Here is a 14561-nt window from a genome sequence, read left to right on the forward strand (position 1 = left end):
ACTAGAGTATATTACGTGAAATACTCATGTACACCATACAATAGCTACATAGTCATAGTAAAGAATATTGCAAAATCTCCATCTCTTTTAAAACACGGCAACATTGAATGGCAAATAGCTCTTGTTTACTTCGTAACCTGCTAGTTGTTTCTCAAGGGGTATAATGCAGAACTATCCCAAGAACAGGACACTTGATGCAAAGCCCAAATAACTGAAATCGTTAGACAATTAAACCTGAGCTGTGAGCCACCCCAGGAAGAAAATACATTAGCCCAGCAAGAAATTGTTTTGGATTAGAAACAAGTCTTCATTCATTGGAGCAGATTCGATTCCCTTTAAATGGCTGCATTAGATGCGTTTGATATTTTTGTACCCCAGCAACCCAAGCTTTTACAGGATAATCCACTTGGAAGTCCATGGATTTGGTGACCAAGACACACACACAAAAGCATCACAATTACCTAATTTGTTAGCTAGAATCATACTGATGTCTGTCAAAGCCAGACAAGACCCACTGCACCATTTTCTTAACTCCTATGGTCTTAATGCTGGCAAGTCTACATTAATCATGATAATTGCAATGGGTTTTGGTGGTAAAGGAGTACTTTAAAAGGCCAAAAGCCACCGAACTTCCATCTGATACCAGACGGTAAAAGAGACGGTACCATTGAAACTACATATTTCGACTGACAGTGCAATCAGCAGTTAGCAGAGAATACCACCGCTGCTGCCCTTCGTTCAGAACATCAGGAAATTCCAGTATCTCTTTCCCAGCAATTCTTCCGGTTTCGTTTCAGCTACCTGATTTTTCACCCACCTCCCTCAAAGACGGGCACATAATGAAGCAGCAAACTACTTATCTGATAGGAGCACTGACAATATCTTGTCTACCCCTGGGTCTCTGACTTCAGCCCTGAATTCCTTCATATAAAATACATAATTCTATACATGTTTCTCCCTTTGGTATTTCACTGTACCTTTATACGCACAAAGCAGCTTAATGCGGTGACACAGTCCTTTCTCTTACTCTAACTAGTGACTGGAAAACACTCTCACCTCTAATATATGGTACACTCTAATTGGTATGATCTCCCTGCAGCTGCAACTGCAACACTACTTATATTGGAAAAGCATTCCATGGCTGGAAACAGTCAGGGAAAATGGCAATGAGCACTTCAGTGCCTATAAGGTAGCAAGTATTTACAAACATACCCAGAAATAAAAAGATAAAAATACTCCTCCATTTTGATTAAAAGATGAAAATGGGGCAAGATTCAGAAACTAATAGTTGTCTTTACTAGGAAGGTCTTAAACGTATATTTCATGTATGATGACAGTAGTAGCAGTTTCACAACAATTAGTAATGGTTTGCAAATGTGAAGCACAAAATGTAAATCACTGATGCAGTTTCTAAGCAGTGATTACAGATAGCATATCCAATGCTATTCTCTGCCCAAGAATAAGCATCCAACCAGCCTATCACAGCAGGATGAAAAAAAGTTACAGGTTTAGCTTTATGGACTACTCCTGCTACAAAAAGAAAAAAACAATAAGCAAACAAATTATACACTAACATTAGGAAGCTCTGACTCATTACTGAGCTGTTTACCTTGGCTGTCAAATAAGTCACTGTTTGGATATGTTTTTCTTATATGTGTTCAAACCTGTAACTTAACCTGAAAGAATGTCATTGTGTATCTTGATTTAACTATGACTTCCTCATATTTATTTTGTGCCAATTTAAATTTCCAACGTACAGAAGGTAGTTTTAATTGGATCCCAGTGCCTGAACACCTTGAGGTAAGATACACGTGCAGTATTACTAGGCATGAAGCCATGTGGAAGAATAACATCTCTCGGCTACCTTTCAACACTCCCATTCTGCTCCCTTCTGTTACCTCACTACAGAGCAAAGCCTTTATGCTCTCAGAAAGAAAATCCCAGAGAGGGAGTCAGAGTTTTGTCTTTAGTCACTTAGCAAGAGGCTGCAGGCCACCCTGCAGAACACCTTGCGAAAAGGCCCCTTCCAGTCTCTTGAAAATCCAATAAAGGACAACCTTCAGCCCTGTTACTCGCAGATTTTTCTCAGTATGCTTATACTAAGATTTTACTTCAGATCAGCAACGTGCTTTTGAAGCACATGTCCCAGTCTTCTCCCTTCACTGTCCTTGGTTGCCTTGCAGATTTGTCTTGGAGAACTCTGAATTCTGCTTGGATGAAACTAACCCAGAAAGGACTTTTCAATTACAAACAGGTAACCAGACCACAGGACCAGCGTAGTAGTCTGAAAACCCTTTTTACTAATTGGACTTAACTTGCTAATATAGACAGTCTTACTGACACCAATGGCCCTTGCATCAGCCTACAGATCTAAGCAAAGCAGTCCCAATTTGTTATAGACTGTTATAAGATGCTCAAAGAATTCTAAAATGAGAAGGGACCACATATCCAACTACATATTCTGGCCTTTGAAACACAGCAAATAGTTTAACAAGTTATTTTGTAGCACAGCTGCAAAAATTTCAGAGCATAAGACAGTAAAAAGAGCTCTATATCACAATAAGTAAACTTGAAAATTCAAGAACTATATCCAACTCTATTGTAAATGCTACTATATATGTAATATTTCCTTGGAAAAAGCATACACCCTTGGAAATGCAAAAGAAATCCTGTTCAGTGAGAAAAATATTTAAACAATACTAAAAAATACATTGTTAAAGAGACAGGGCTAACAATATAATTCTGAATTCCCCAGAGAACCATCAAACCTACCAAGCAGAAGTCACTGCAAAGGACAGGACTTGTAAAGGATAACAATCATATGCTGATCTTTCAGGAAAAGTGACTAGTGTCTTTCAGTATGCGAGTGCTTCACTGTGCTTTCCTGCTTCTGACAGCTACACAACTTCCATTTCACTTTGTCTTCTAACTCTTATTTTCCCTGCATGTACATTTACATAGCTTATTGTATACAGTCATACGGATTGCTCTGTTTCAGGATCTAGGCTAAAAGAAGGCTAAAACACAATTACAGAGAGGTTACACGCAAAACAAGCTTTCCATACACAGGGCTTCTCCAGGCTTTAGATACACACTTAGAAAAAGGCTTGCAGACAACTAGGACAGAAAATAAGGAAAAATGGCTTTGGAGTTTTATCTCCATAATAATTAACAGAGTCATCCAAGCGCTCCATCAGAACTGTGAAATCAGTGGATTGCATAGATTATATCAGATCAGAATTTAACTTAACAAGCAGTATCTTAATAAGCTAGTAAATAGAGATTCTGAATCATTACCTGTTCCAAGTCTTGAAGGCATTGCTGGCTCGCTTAAACAGATAACCTTCCATAACAATACCATTGGCTGCATCTACATTGTATTCTAGTTTAGTATCATCACTGGAATAATCCTAGTATAAAGGAACAAAACAAGAAAGAGACATTACAGTTTCAAATGAAACTTGAAATACGGGCAGCATTAATGTAAAAAAGGCCCAAGAATAATGTTTTGCTTGCAACACTTACTAGCCAGGCTATGACTTTCAGCCCCTGACACTGTTTTGAAAGTATTTTAGGAGATGAAAATGTTCAAGATATTTACTTTACCTGCACACAAGGGGAACTTCCTGCTCAGGTAGAGGGTAAGTGGAGGGCAAACATAAATGACAGAGCATCTGATGCTTCAACTGTCTGCTCAAATGGTCTCATATATATTCCAAAGAAAGGCAAGAGTAAGGTAGAGGAAAAGGGACAATGGGATTTCAGAGTAATAACTGAAAAGCAATTGCAGGCTGTTGCAGACAATTGCATAGACAATCGTGCTTTAGCATTTTCTTCAGCTCTATTATCTTGACAAGTGAGGTGGATCAGAACTTCGATGACAAGTAACCAAATAAAGATGATACTATCAGGCACCTCTAAATTAAAGGAGTCGGGGTGCTGGCAATGATGACAAAAACTTGGCAGTGGTCTGTTGTCTTTTTTTATCATCTCTGACAAGATAACAAAGCTAGAAGCAGGATAAGAGAATATACATTCTAACCAATAAAATAACAAATAATAACAGGTAATAACGGTTAATAACAGCTTTACAAATTTCAGAAAGGTTAACTCCTTCACATCACCAGCAAAGGCAGAACAGACTAAGTAATAATGCCCATGGTGAGTTTTTGCTTCCACACCTCACGCAAAACAGCACAGGCTTCTCAGGGAGCTACAGAGCTCAGGTATTCAGAGAGTGGGAGGCTAACAACTACCAGGTATACATGAAAAAGGGCACATGGACAACATCACTTATCATACGCTATGTCCAGAGATAAAAATAATATACATGCTATCATTTAGTTTCACTGTTAGTAAAATATATAATTAAAATCAACTAGTAAGTAATATAAGGTTGCTTTCACTTGACTAACGCAGAGGAGACATCACTGAAAATTAAATTTCAGAACAAAAAAAAAAACAGGTTAAACACTGCAGATGCAGGACCTTTCATGTCACTCTCCCTTACTTTCAGCAGACACTTTTCGTACACTGCAAACATCAGCTCTGTGTAAAAAGTATGTGTTCTGTGCTTTCCTCCTTAGGAATTTGTCTATACCTTGGGGAAAAGAGGCTATAAAAAAAAATCAGCTTCATAAACCATACCATTAGCACTACGTAATATTCCAGCCTGCACACAATTTTTCTGCTACACATGATGTTTATGCTTCTACGTGCAGATGGTTTGGTACAATTCAAGGTTAATTAACAAGACAGGGAAGTGGTTATAAATACAAAATCGTGTTCTTTACATTCCCCAGGCCAGCACAGCACTCTTCAATACAATTACTCAGTATTTTCAGCTATTACTAATCTGAATAGATTATTCGAAATGTTAAATCTAGATTTTTGTTAATTCATTAGCAGATGAGTGCAAGAGTTCCAAAAGAAAATAGAACTATCATATCTGACCTGAATAAAAATACATGTTGCATATAAAAGCTCCTCAAAAATCACAAGCTCGAGCATTTATTATTCAGCATTTAATAACTTGGCTTTTCTGCCTGTTTCCTAGACCAAAACATTCTGAACATTAAAGACTTCATGTAAGCACAAATGGCCAAATATCACAGTACAATTTTAACTTTGTATTTCACAACTTATAACGAACACAAACATTCTCAAAGTGGTAGAAGCATTTCCTGTTTTCTCTTAGCTGCTCAAAATAAAAAAAAAAGAAAAACTGCTGTAAGCACAGACTTAAGACATTCCCTCCCTCCCCAAAAAACTGATAAATTACTCTAACTTACCAGCTCCCAAATATAATGAAACCTGCTAAAGATTTGCATCTTCCTGCCTCAGTGATGCCTGCAACTCCTTGTCTAGTGAAAGACAACATACATTTCCTCAGTCTTTTCTGTCCAAACTACTATGCAATCACATTTTCCTCCAGGTTTGGAGAACTGTGGCAGAAAATGCAGCTGCTTTTTTCCAATTAATCTAGATTTACACTTCGAAGACACAGACAATCAGGACATGAAAACTCCTTTGGATCATTTATCATACTACATTCTCAGTGCAAACAGTCCACAATACTCAGCCCTCATCATGAGGTGCATTAAGGGTCCCTGATTGACTTCCACCTCTACAGAGCAGATAAAGGCACAAGAGTATTCAGACAAATGCATAATATTTTCCTAAGTAATAAGTAGCAGATGACCAGCTGTGGTGGCCAGGTGGGATGACTACAGCTCCCACATGCTTTATCCACAAAAAATAATTGATAAAGATGTGGTCAGGAAAAAGATGAATAAAGACCCACACTTAATTTCAATTAAAAGGATAAAAGTAGAAAAAGGGACTAGATAAGCTGTGTCTGATCTTATAGTCTCTGCTATTTTATAATTAAAGAACAGGAGAAAGGCAGTCATGTTACAGTTTATTTTTATCTTGGCACATGGAAAAGTTTAATGAATCACAAAAAATAATCAGGAGGTGGAGAGAAATACATCCATATCTTTCCAGTGTCCCACATAAGAGAATCACATGTTAATAAAACCAGTCACTTCGCATGACTCAGAATTTTCTTTTCCTTAATCAAACACCCAGCTGATAAAGACTGAATTTTAAACATAATTCATTTACTAATTAGGTGTCAGTTAGGACTCAACTACATTTTACCTAATGAGAACTAAGAAAATTAAGTCAGTAATATGAAAGTTACGCTGACATGCTATATTGCACACTTCATTCAGATCTGAAGGAAGGAACATGTAAGTTTCTATCCTGACACTCAATTTTCAAGGTTGGCCAGCTACTGGGAGAGAAACACGTAGAAGTGGGTTATGTAAGGGAAGCGGACAGCGTGCTTTCATGCCTTTTTTCTTTCTTTAAATGCCCATGAGGGATAGCAAACCAGCTGGCAATGGAAAAACAACTTTCATTTCCACAATTATCACAGAAAACTTACTATTCTTGACAGTGTTGCAGTGAATGCATTTTCATACAAACTTATTTATCGCACATAATGGATCTATCTCATAGCTTGCATGTTTCTGTTTCTCTATATATAATTTCCTAGTTCCAAAACATAAACCCTCATACTTTTCAGCAGCAGAGTTTACGACTGATTTTCAGTATGAAGGTTGCTAGCAGGTTATGAAAGCTACTGAAGCCATTTTACCTGTAAATCTTAGGGAGCATGAGCGCCAGCACTTTAACACTGAATATGTATTCAGTATGTTTTATACTTTAGAGAAGCAGAATTTTTAAAGTTGTTAAAAAGGCAGTACATGGGATGCATGAGCACCAAAGGAAACACTAATGTGAAAAGTTACTCCAGCAGAGAAGACACTAAGGGTGCAGCCCCCTCCCCGCCCTTTAGAAAGTTGGTTCCATTCCCATCCCATCAGCAAACAAGATGTTTGTCATGCTTAAGTCTCTTGAGGAAGGGCTTAAAACAACAAACAACAAGTAACAAAGTTTACAGTCCAAGACAAAGTGAAAGAAGGCAACACAGTAACTGAGCAAACAAGCCACTTCAAATACTAGCACATCTCTGGTTTTTGAGCCAGGAATTAGTTTGCGTTACTTCTCAGCAACAGCTCTGGTTTATGCCTGTGGCAGCATCTGGCTTACTCAAGATGTTAAAAACTTTCAAACCATTCCCCAGCTGTTTCCTTCCTGAGCAGTTCTTCCAATGTAAGGGTTTGGTTTGTTGTTTTTTTGTTGTTTCTTTTTTTTTAATGTAAAGGGGATCTGAAAACTATTTGAAGTTCAATAAGTTCAATGCAAATGTTTTCCCTGTACAATTTCTCTCATTCTAGAACAAAATATTAGCTCACACAAAAAAAAAAAAAAAAAAAGCAAAGAAAAACCACAGAGCAGTTTACAGGCTCAACCAATCTTTGAATTATTTAATACAAGTTACTACAGCAACAGGCTGCATCTAGGAAAACAGAGTTATAAGTCTGAAGTGATACTGACACTGCAACACCACTCTTCTGGTATTAATCTTTCCCTGTAAAAACACATTGCAAAATAGGTCACAGGATGATCACAATATTTCTAGACTAATTCATAGTGAGTGTTACTCCAGATTAATATGGAAAAAAGTTAAGCTAACTAAAAAAAAAAAATGTTTCCTGTATATTTGCTGAGTAAATAGAACTCAAAAGTTAAAACAAACAAAAAGTCAGTTCTCTTAAACTAGAACTCAAACTATAGTGGTGATCAAGACCTTCCATGACTTTTATATTAGCCTCTCAGACAACAGCCTAATTAAAAACAATGATGACTATAAAGAAAAGTGAGATGAGTCATTAGTGCAACTATTCTGCATGCATATGCACATATATGCAAACACAGGTAGAGGGTGGGTAGGTGTGTGCACATGTGCACTTACCTATACATTTCAGAAAAGGAATTGTCCTTTATCCACACAATGAAGAAAAGGCATCATTCTGAAGCATTAGATTAAAACTTCAGTATATTAAATGCATATATACCTCACGGAATATTCAATGCAAGAAGCAGAAGTTTCAGTAGTTATAAAACATGGAAGGATTTGGAACTGGAAGATTTGGAAACATATATCTAAGGGGCAGCCAAGTGGAACACAACATGACAAGCCATGAGGAGAGAACAGAGAACAAGGTTGCCATTCTGGTCAGGTTGACCAGATGGCCTTCCCATAAAGCATGCCCTCCAAAGCCTAGATGTATTAACCTAGGCGTTATCATCACAAAAATGCATCAATGACTTGACTGATAAGGACAGAAGACAACACATACAACTCAAAACACAGAACTTTAGAGGTCAACATACAATAAAATCTGACTGCCCTGATTATATTTTAGACACAGCATAAAATTGGCATTCAATTAAAATAAAGAACAAGATATAAATAACCTCATTATGATTGTCATTTGTATTAGAAACCAAGATTATTTATATAGCATACAGATACAGCTTATTGAGTTTCATGAAGCTTAAAATTGTCAATAACCATTGATACTATTAGAAACAGTTTACCTGTAAGGCAGCCTTAAGCAGCATTTGAAGAAAAAAGAACAAAGACTGTAAACACCATCAGCAACAGCAATGACCAGAATTCACAGTAACAAGTTATAATTTCCATGGCCAATTAAAAGATAATTGCCCATAACTTATATCCTTCACCAAGCACTGCTGTTCTCTAACAGTAAAACCCCATCTACCGCCCACTCCTGAAAACAGGCCTACTGAGCCCAAACAAATTGAAATTTGTACTTCAACACTAATTCACAAGTTCAGTCTTTCCCATTTTCCCCTTTCTTCTGCTTCTTTGCCTGTAGTTATCTCCTGTCTGCCTCCAAACACAGCACATCAGCACTGCCCTAAAACCCATCATTATGTCTGCTCAGTTTCAGTTGCAGCAATCTTAATATTTCCCACCAACTCCTGCAGGGATGATGGAATATGCAGTAGCAGCTGTCACACTCTACCTCAAAGTGCTGCACTCATATCTGGCACAGTCCAGAAAGCAATACAGGACTGTGCAACATATACACCTCTCCTACAGATACACAGGAGGGAAACCCAGCAACTTTTACAGCCAAATAGAACACAAGATGTTATTGCAATTAAGAGTTCTAATGAAATGTTAGAGACCCAGCATTCACAAATTATACTGTTCTATCTATGTTTTAGTCAAAACTAAACATAATAGTCTGCTCTGTGATACAATATGAGTATCTGTGATTTAACCCTACACTTAATAACATGCACTGTATCTCTGCACTAAAGATACCATCCCTCACAGTTCCAACGCAGAGATCTACTGCTGGGGAGAAATAAAAATGTGTGTGCAGCCTGCCTCTTACATTCTCTCAAGTACCTTTTGTTGAATAGTGGAGTGCTTTTGCTCCATATCTCTCTTCTCCTTTGCAGCATCTACAGCCAACTGATCCAGCTGTAAAGAGAAACAGAAAATTGAATCTTTAGATTTCAAGAAAAATTTGGATCAGTAGATTTCATAATGCTGACAAAAAAAAAAAGAACATTATGTCTAGACATTGCATGACTTTCATTTTATTTGCATAGCATATAATTACTTCTCTGGTCATAAAGCGTTTACCTTGAATAACCACTGAAGCCTCGTTTAAAGCACTGCACTACCATCCTGAATTAACCTCTATGAAAGGTGTACATTTCTTGTAAGCCTTAGAAGAAATGTTTCAAAGAACAGCATGGTGCCAAGCATATGCGACTCTATACCGCATTGGTGCTCAGTCTCCAAAGAGAATGACTCATGCTGTAGCTACTCTTGCTGGCTGACTGGCCTATGCAGCAGCACTGGCACTAGCAGCAAAAACTAGAAGGAGCAAATATTAGTGATTCTTGCCCTGCACGAAGGGGGAATTGACTCAACCAGACTTCTGTATCAATAGTTTTGATCAGGGCAACAGAAGTATTTGAGCATGGTTTCTTGAAATCTTATGTAGAACTATTCAAAATGTTTCTAGTTTCAGAAACAACAATATGATTTTGCAAAGCAGAAAGACTGTCAGAGAGGATTTAAGTTAACATTCTTACAATTTCTGTGACAAGAAAGACACTACCAAAGACTTGCTGCAAGCATGTCTATAGCACTACTATATAAATTTCTTTCCTTTAAAACCAGAAGGGGGGAAAAAAAAAAGCCAGGAAATTTAAGATATCCTTTAAGAGAAGGGGTTCTGTTTGTTTTACAGACTTCAATGTTTAAATAAGAAATGTGGTGAAATGGAGAAAAAGATGCCATCTGAAAGACCAGGTACCTTGGTACTTAATGTCACACGCTATGGAATCTGATGAACCTCTCCTTTATCCAGCCTGTAACACAAGACTGCCATTAACCCCAGTCACAGCATCTTACTGAATAAGAATGCAGATGCAATACTGAACACAGACATACAGCCCACAGCTTCACGTCTGTGGAAAAGACCTCATTCTACTCCAGATCTAGAATGAGGAGACCAGAAAGAGTGCAACACCCATTTTCCTGCTGAAGTCAGTCACGTGGCAGAAGGCACAGCATGACTAACAGAACCTCTAATTCACAGACAAATAGGATTGCCCCCACCCACTCTCATAACCACAAGTGAGAACCTTTGCCAACTCTGGTTATTTTTGTCAGTGTTCTATTTCTCTGCTTGAAATGGTACAAATGAGAGAAAAAAGGGACAATAACTGGCTATTAAACCCTTGTGCTAGACAGTTTCCATCAATGAAGGAGCCATCAGATAGCTGAGACATCTGCATCCAAATCCATGTTCTGTTACTTTTCTTAACTCTTCTCCGCCTGGCTTCTTCTCTGGCTCAAATAGCTAAACCGTCACTGTCACACCTTGCAGGTATTTGTGAGCATGAACACTTAGAGACTGAAGCATCCAGACACCATATTTATGTAGCCATATGACTTCAAAATAATAGAAGAGCCTCTAAAACAGAGGCTGGGCTGCCACTATGCTCAAAGACTGTTTTGCACCAAGAACCCTGAAAAAGCCATTCTTTTGTGATGAAGATGAGAACTGGCCCAAGGGCTGCTCAAGGTTTTATGAGAATCAAGCGTCTTGCTAAAACCTCAGGTTCAGGAACCTGCACATAGCCCCATGAAATTCTTACTCCTACTTCAACAAATGAAAAAGAAGGTAGCCACCTTCAGATTAGGGCAATTACCTCTAATTTATCTTAAATACAAGTGTTTTAGGATATATTTCCCACAGCATAAGAGCCAAAACAAGAGTTCTTAACACCAGCTCATTTCGTTATTTATGTTTTCACTATAAAGACAGCATTGCATCATTCCAGTTTCCAGGCTCAGACCAGGTTCTTCTTTTCACTCACATGAGCAGCACAATAGTGGTCTTAAACAAAAAAAAAACCTCAAGAGCTTACAACTATCAAGAGCTGCGGTCAGTTACACAACTAAACTATCAAAATCCCCGTCATGACACCACCACTGCAGAGTCTTCAAAAAAGGAGGTTTTTCAAAATACTGCGTTTACTGGTAAATGTATTTTTATAAACGTATAGTGCTATAACTGGTGTTCTGTAGAGAACTAAGACTAAAACATTTGGCTTTTTGAACAATCATCTTAATGAAAATTCAAGTAGATGTTCTGTTTAAAATAATACATGTGAAAAGTGCCATATACCACGATTTCCATGCAAAGGTTTATACCACACTTGGGTGCCATTAAAGATTCACGGACAATGATCAGATTCACAAGTAATCCTACCCTGGTCTAAAATATCCAGAAAGCAAAATTGCTTAATCCTATTCTGCCATGTAAGTCAGTTACTTTGAAAATGCGAAACAAAAGAATTAAAAATTATAACTATGCTGTTTAAGTTCACTTCAACTTTAATACTTCAGGTGCTGTTAAACCTTCTAATTAACATCATTCACAAAATCTACCTGGGAATGCAAATTCACCAACAGAAACAATCTGACAGTATTTTCAGAAAAATCTAGCAAATCTCTGTTTCGTTATATTACAACATACTTTCTCTCTGACCTGTTAAAGTAAGAAGCTTCAGCTAGTACGAACCACAAAGCCACTAACTATTAAACTTTCATAAGCTATTTACAAGTCTGTCATGAAAAATATCCATTACTTGAATGACGTGGTGTGCCACAAAAGAAGAATTCAGCAAGTTGTACAACTTTAAGGTCTATCTTTGCTCCAACTGCAACTTACTTTAAACATTCTCAGCTTCAGATTTTCTGAATCTAACTCCTTCAGTCACTAAGATACCAGCACCAAAATGAATGTTGCCAAAGCTCCTTCCCAGACCAAGCAAAAAATGATCAGACACTCAAAAATAATGAAATGGGAACATTAAAGGCTAGCTGGCAGCAGAAACCACTACCAGCTTCAGTTTTTGTCTCCTTTCTCCATGCCCTCTTCAGCAGGGGTACAGGACACACATCCTATACTATCAAAACACTACAGTTCAACAACTACAAACTAAAATATAAGGATGAAAGAATAAAAGGCACAACTAAGGACAATCCTATGCATCTGAACCTTTCAAGTGCTGCTACTACACCAAACAGAGGGATTTAGCTGTACAGTCACTTCCCCCTTTGCAGGCAGTGCCAGCTCAAGCAGCCTGTCCCTCTGAGCTCCGTTACTTGCTCGCCATACACAAGCACACACGTAAGCATCCATCTCCCTGACACTGTTTGCACAAGTAATTAAAACTCACAGTAACCTTACTGGGGTCTAGCATAGCAGAAAGACAACTCCAATCAAATGTCTAAGCAGTTATTTTGTACAGTCCCAAATCTGCTTCACTGCACAGACACAGAAGCAGGATGAAGGGCACACAGATAACAACAGCGCTGTGGCAGGAATAACCAGCTCAGAACAATGTAATTTCTTAGACATTCAATGTCCATCTGCTAGAGATGAATGCAAATAAACATTTGCTGCCATCTACTTGCTTTTGTATCTGGATAAACATAGAATGTGGGTTGGCTTTGTTTTGTGGATCAGGTTGGGAGTGGCAATAGGGGGTTTTGCCTCAGTGCAGTTGTTGCAAGTCCTCAAATAGAGGCACTTAAAAAAGAGTGTTCTAGAAGTATTTCCAGACCCATTCAACTTGCACTGAAAACAAGTTAAGACATTGCCAGTCTTCTTCCTGCATCACAGACTATCTTCATTTGAATATTCTATGTTCTTAATCTAGTTTACATTATCATTTTCAATGTCTCCTGTGTGCAGTTGGCTGTAGTCCATCCAACTTTTTTACGAGTGCCCCACTGAAAAGCCAGAAGTTGTAGTTGCGTGTTCTTAGACTTAAATAACAAAACTGGGCAAGAAGGATTCTATGTAGGAAGTCAGTTCAACACTACTTATTAAAATCAGACTTCTGTTTTATAGCCTAAGTTGCTAACATCAATTTTATTTTGGCACATTGCTTCATTTATACAGTACATAATGTCTACAAGTAGAAGGAAAAAACTGATCTACTTATAAATACCTAATCTACTTTCTTTTGTTAAATACATTTATAACATAGATCATGCACAAACATTTTTAAAACAAAAAAATACAATGTCCTGAATACTATAGAGCACTTCAAAAGGCACTACATGGCTATGTTTAAGCAGGTAAATCCTAAAGGTAGAATTAATTTACCTTTCATTTTCTACATTTTCATTTTCTATTTTCATTCAAAGCGCTTAATGCATTTTTAGGCTTTGCATTTACCACACTTCAGTTGTCTTTTTGTTCGATAAAGCTATGACGTGCCTGATATGAACACGTACACTGAGTTTTCATCCACTAAAGCGTATAAGGGTTTCTTTAAAGCAATTTCTTACCTGTGCACCAAGATCTTTCATGTAGGGCTCAATTTCACCAAAAAGATCATAGCCTTGATGGAAAAAAGCCAGATGGGCATACATAAACGATAACATCTGGAAAGGAAAAAAGTATATTTTTAAAAGGATATGTATTTACCAGATAAAATTTGTGTGATATCACCTAATTAATCCACTTCAACAAACTTAAAATACAATTCCAGGGTTAATTTCTCGCTCTCTCATGTCCTAGTAATTTTACATCAACATCCCATAAAGCTTCCAATGTTTTAAATACACAAGCAAGGCAAAGGCTAACAGCCAAGACAAAAATCTCAGAAATGAGTTAATGGGATTAATCCCATTAACAAAACAAATCTATTCAAGGGCAGAAAATTACTTCAATTCATGTCACCGGAAACTTTTGTTATCTCCTGTTTACCTAGGACATGTAAATCAGAGAGGGGCTACAGAATATACTTACTAATAATCCAAAACCATAACCTTTATGAACACAGCTGAGAAGACAGTCTGTTCTTAAATAAGAAAACAAGCAGGGAAGATGCAGAGCAGAATGGCAAGCAGCTCTAAAGCTGTGACTCAACTAAAGTTTTTGCTATTTAAAGAAATTAAGAAAATTATGGGAGTGCAACTTCAGACTTTTGAAAAAAAGACATTGTTTCATTTGGTAGCCTCTACCCTCAGTAAATTTTTTACAAGATAAGATGAAGCAGAAAATGGAGTA

At 37.5% G+C, this 14561-nt stretch overlaps 1 protein-coding gene across 5 annotated transcripts in view; it reads right to left on the minus strand.

Annotated features, from left to right (window-relative positions):
* The window catches only part of ACAP2 (ArfGAP with coiled-coil, ankyrin repeat and PH domains 2), a 190530-nt gene that overhangs the window by 22415 nt on the left and 153554 nt on the right, over nt 1–14561 (minus strand). For all 5 annotated transcript variants that reach the window (XM_069865385.1, XM_069865383.1, XM_069865386.1 and 2 more), the window contains exons 9-11: nt 13838–13933; nt 9359–9433; nt 3298–3410 (exon numbers count right to left, since the gene is read on the minus strand). In XM_069865385.1, the coding sequence (XP_069721486.1) occupies nt 3298–3410; nt 9359–9433; nt 13838–13933 (284 nt within the window). The remainder of the gene's footprint in view (nt 1–3297; nt 3411–9358; nt 9434–13837; nt 13934–14561) is intronic.

Source organism: Phaenicophaeus curvirostris, chromosome 10 (assembly GCF_032191515.1).
Source record: "Phaenicophaeus curvirostris isolate KB17595 chromosome 10, BPBGC_Pcur_1.0, whole genome shotgun sequence".
In the NCBI taxonomy this organism is placed as follows: domain Eukaryota; kingdom Metazoa; phylum Chordata; class Aves; order Cuculiformes; family Cuculidae; genus Phaenicophaeus; species Phaenicophaeus curvirostris.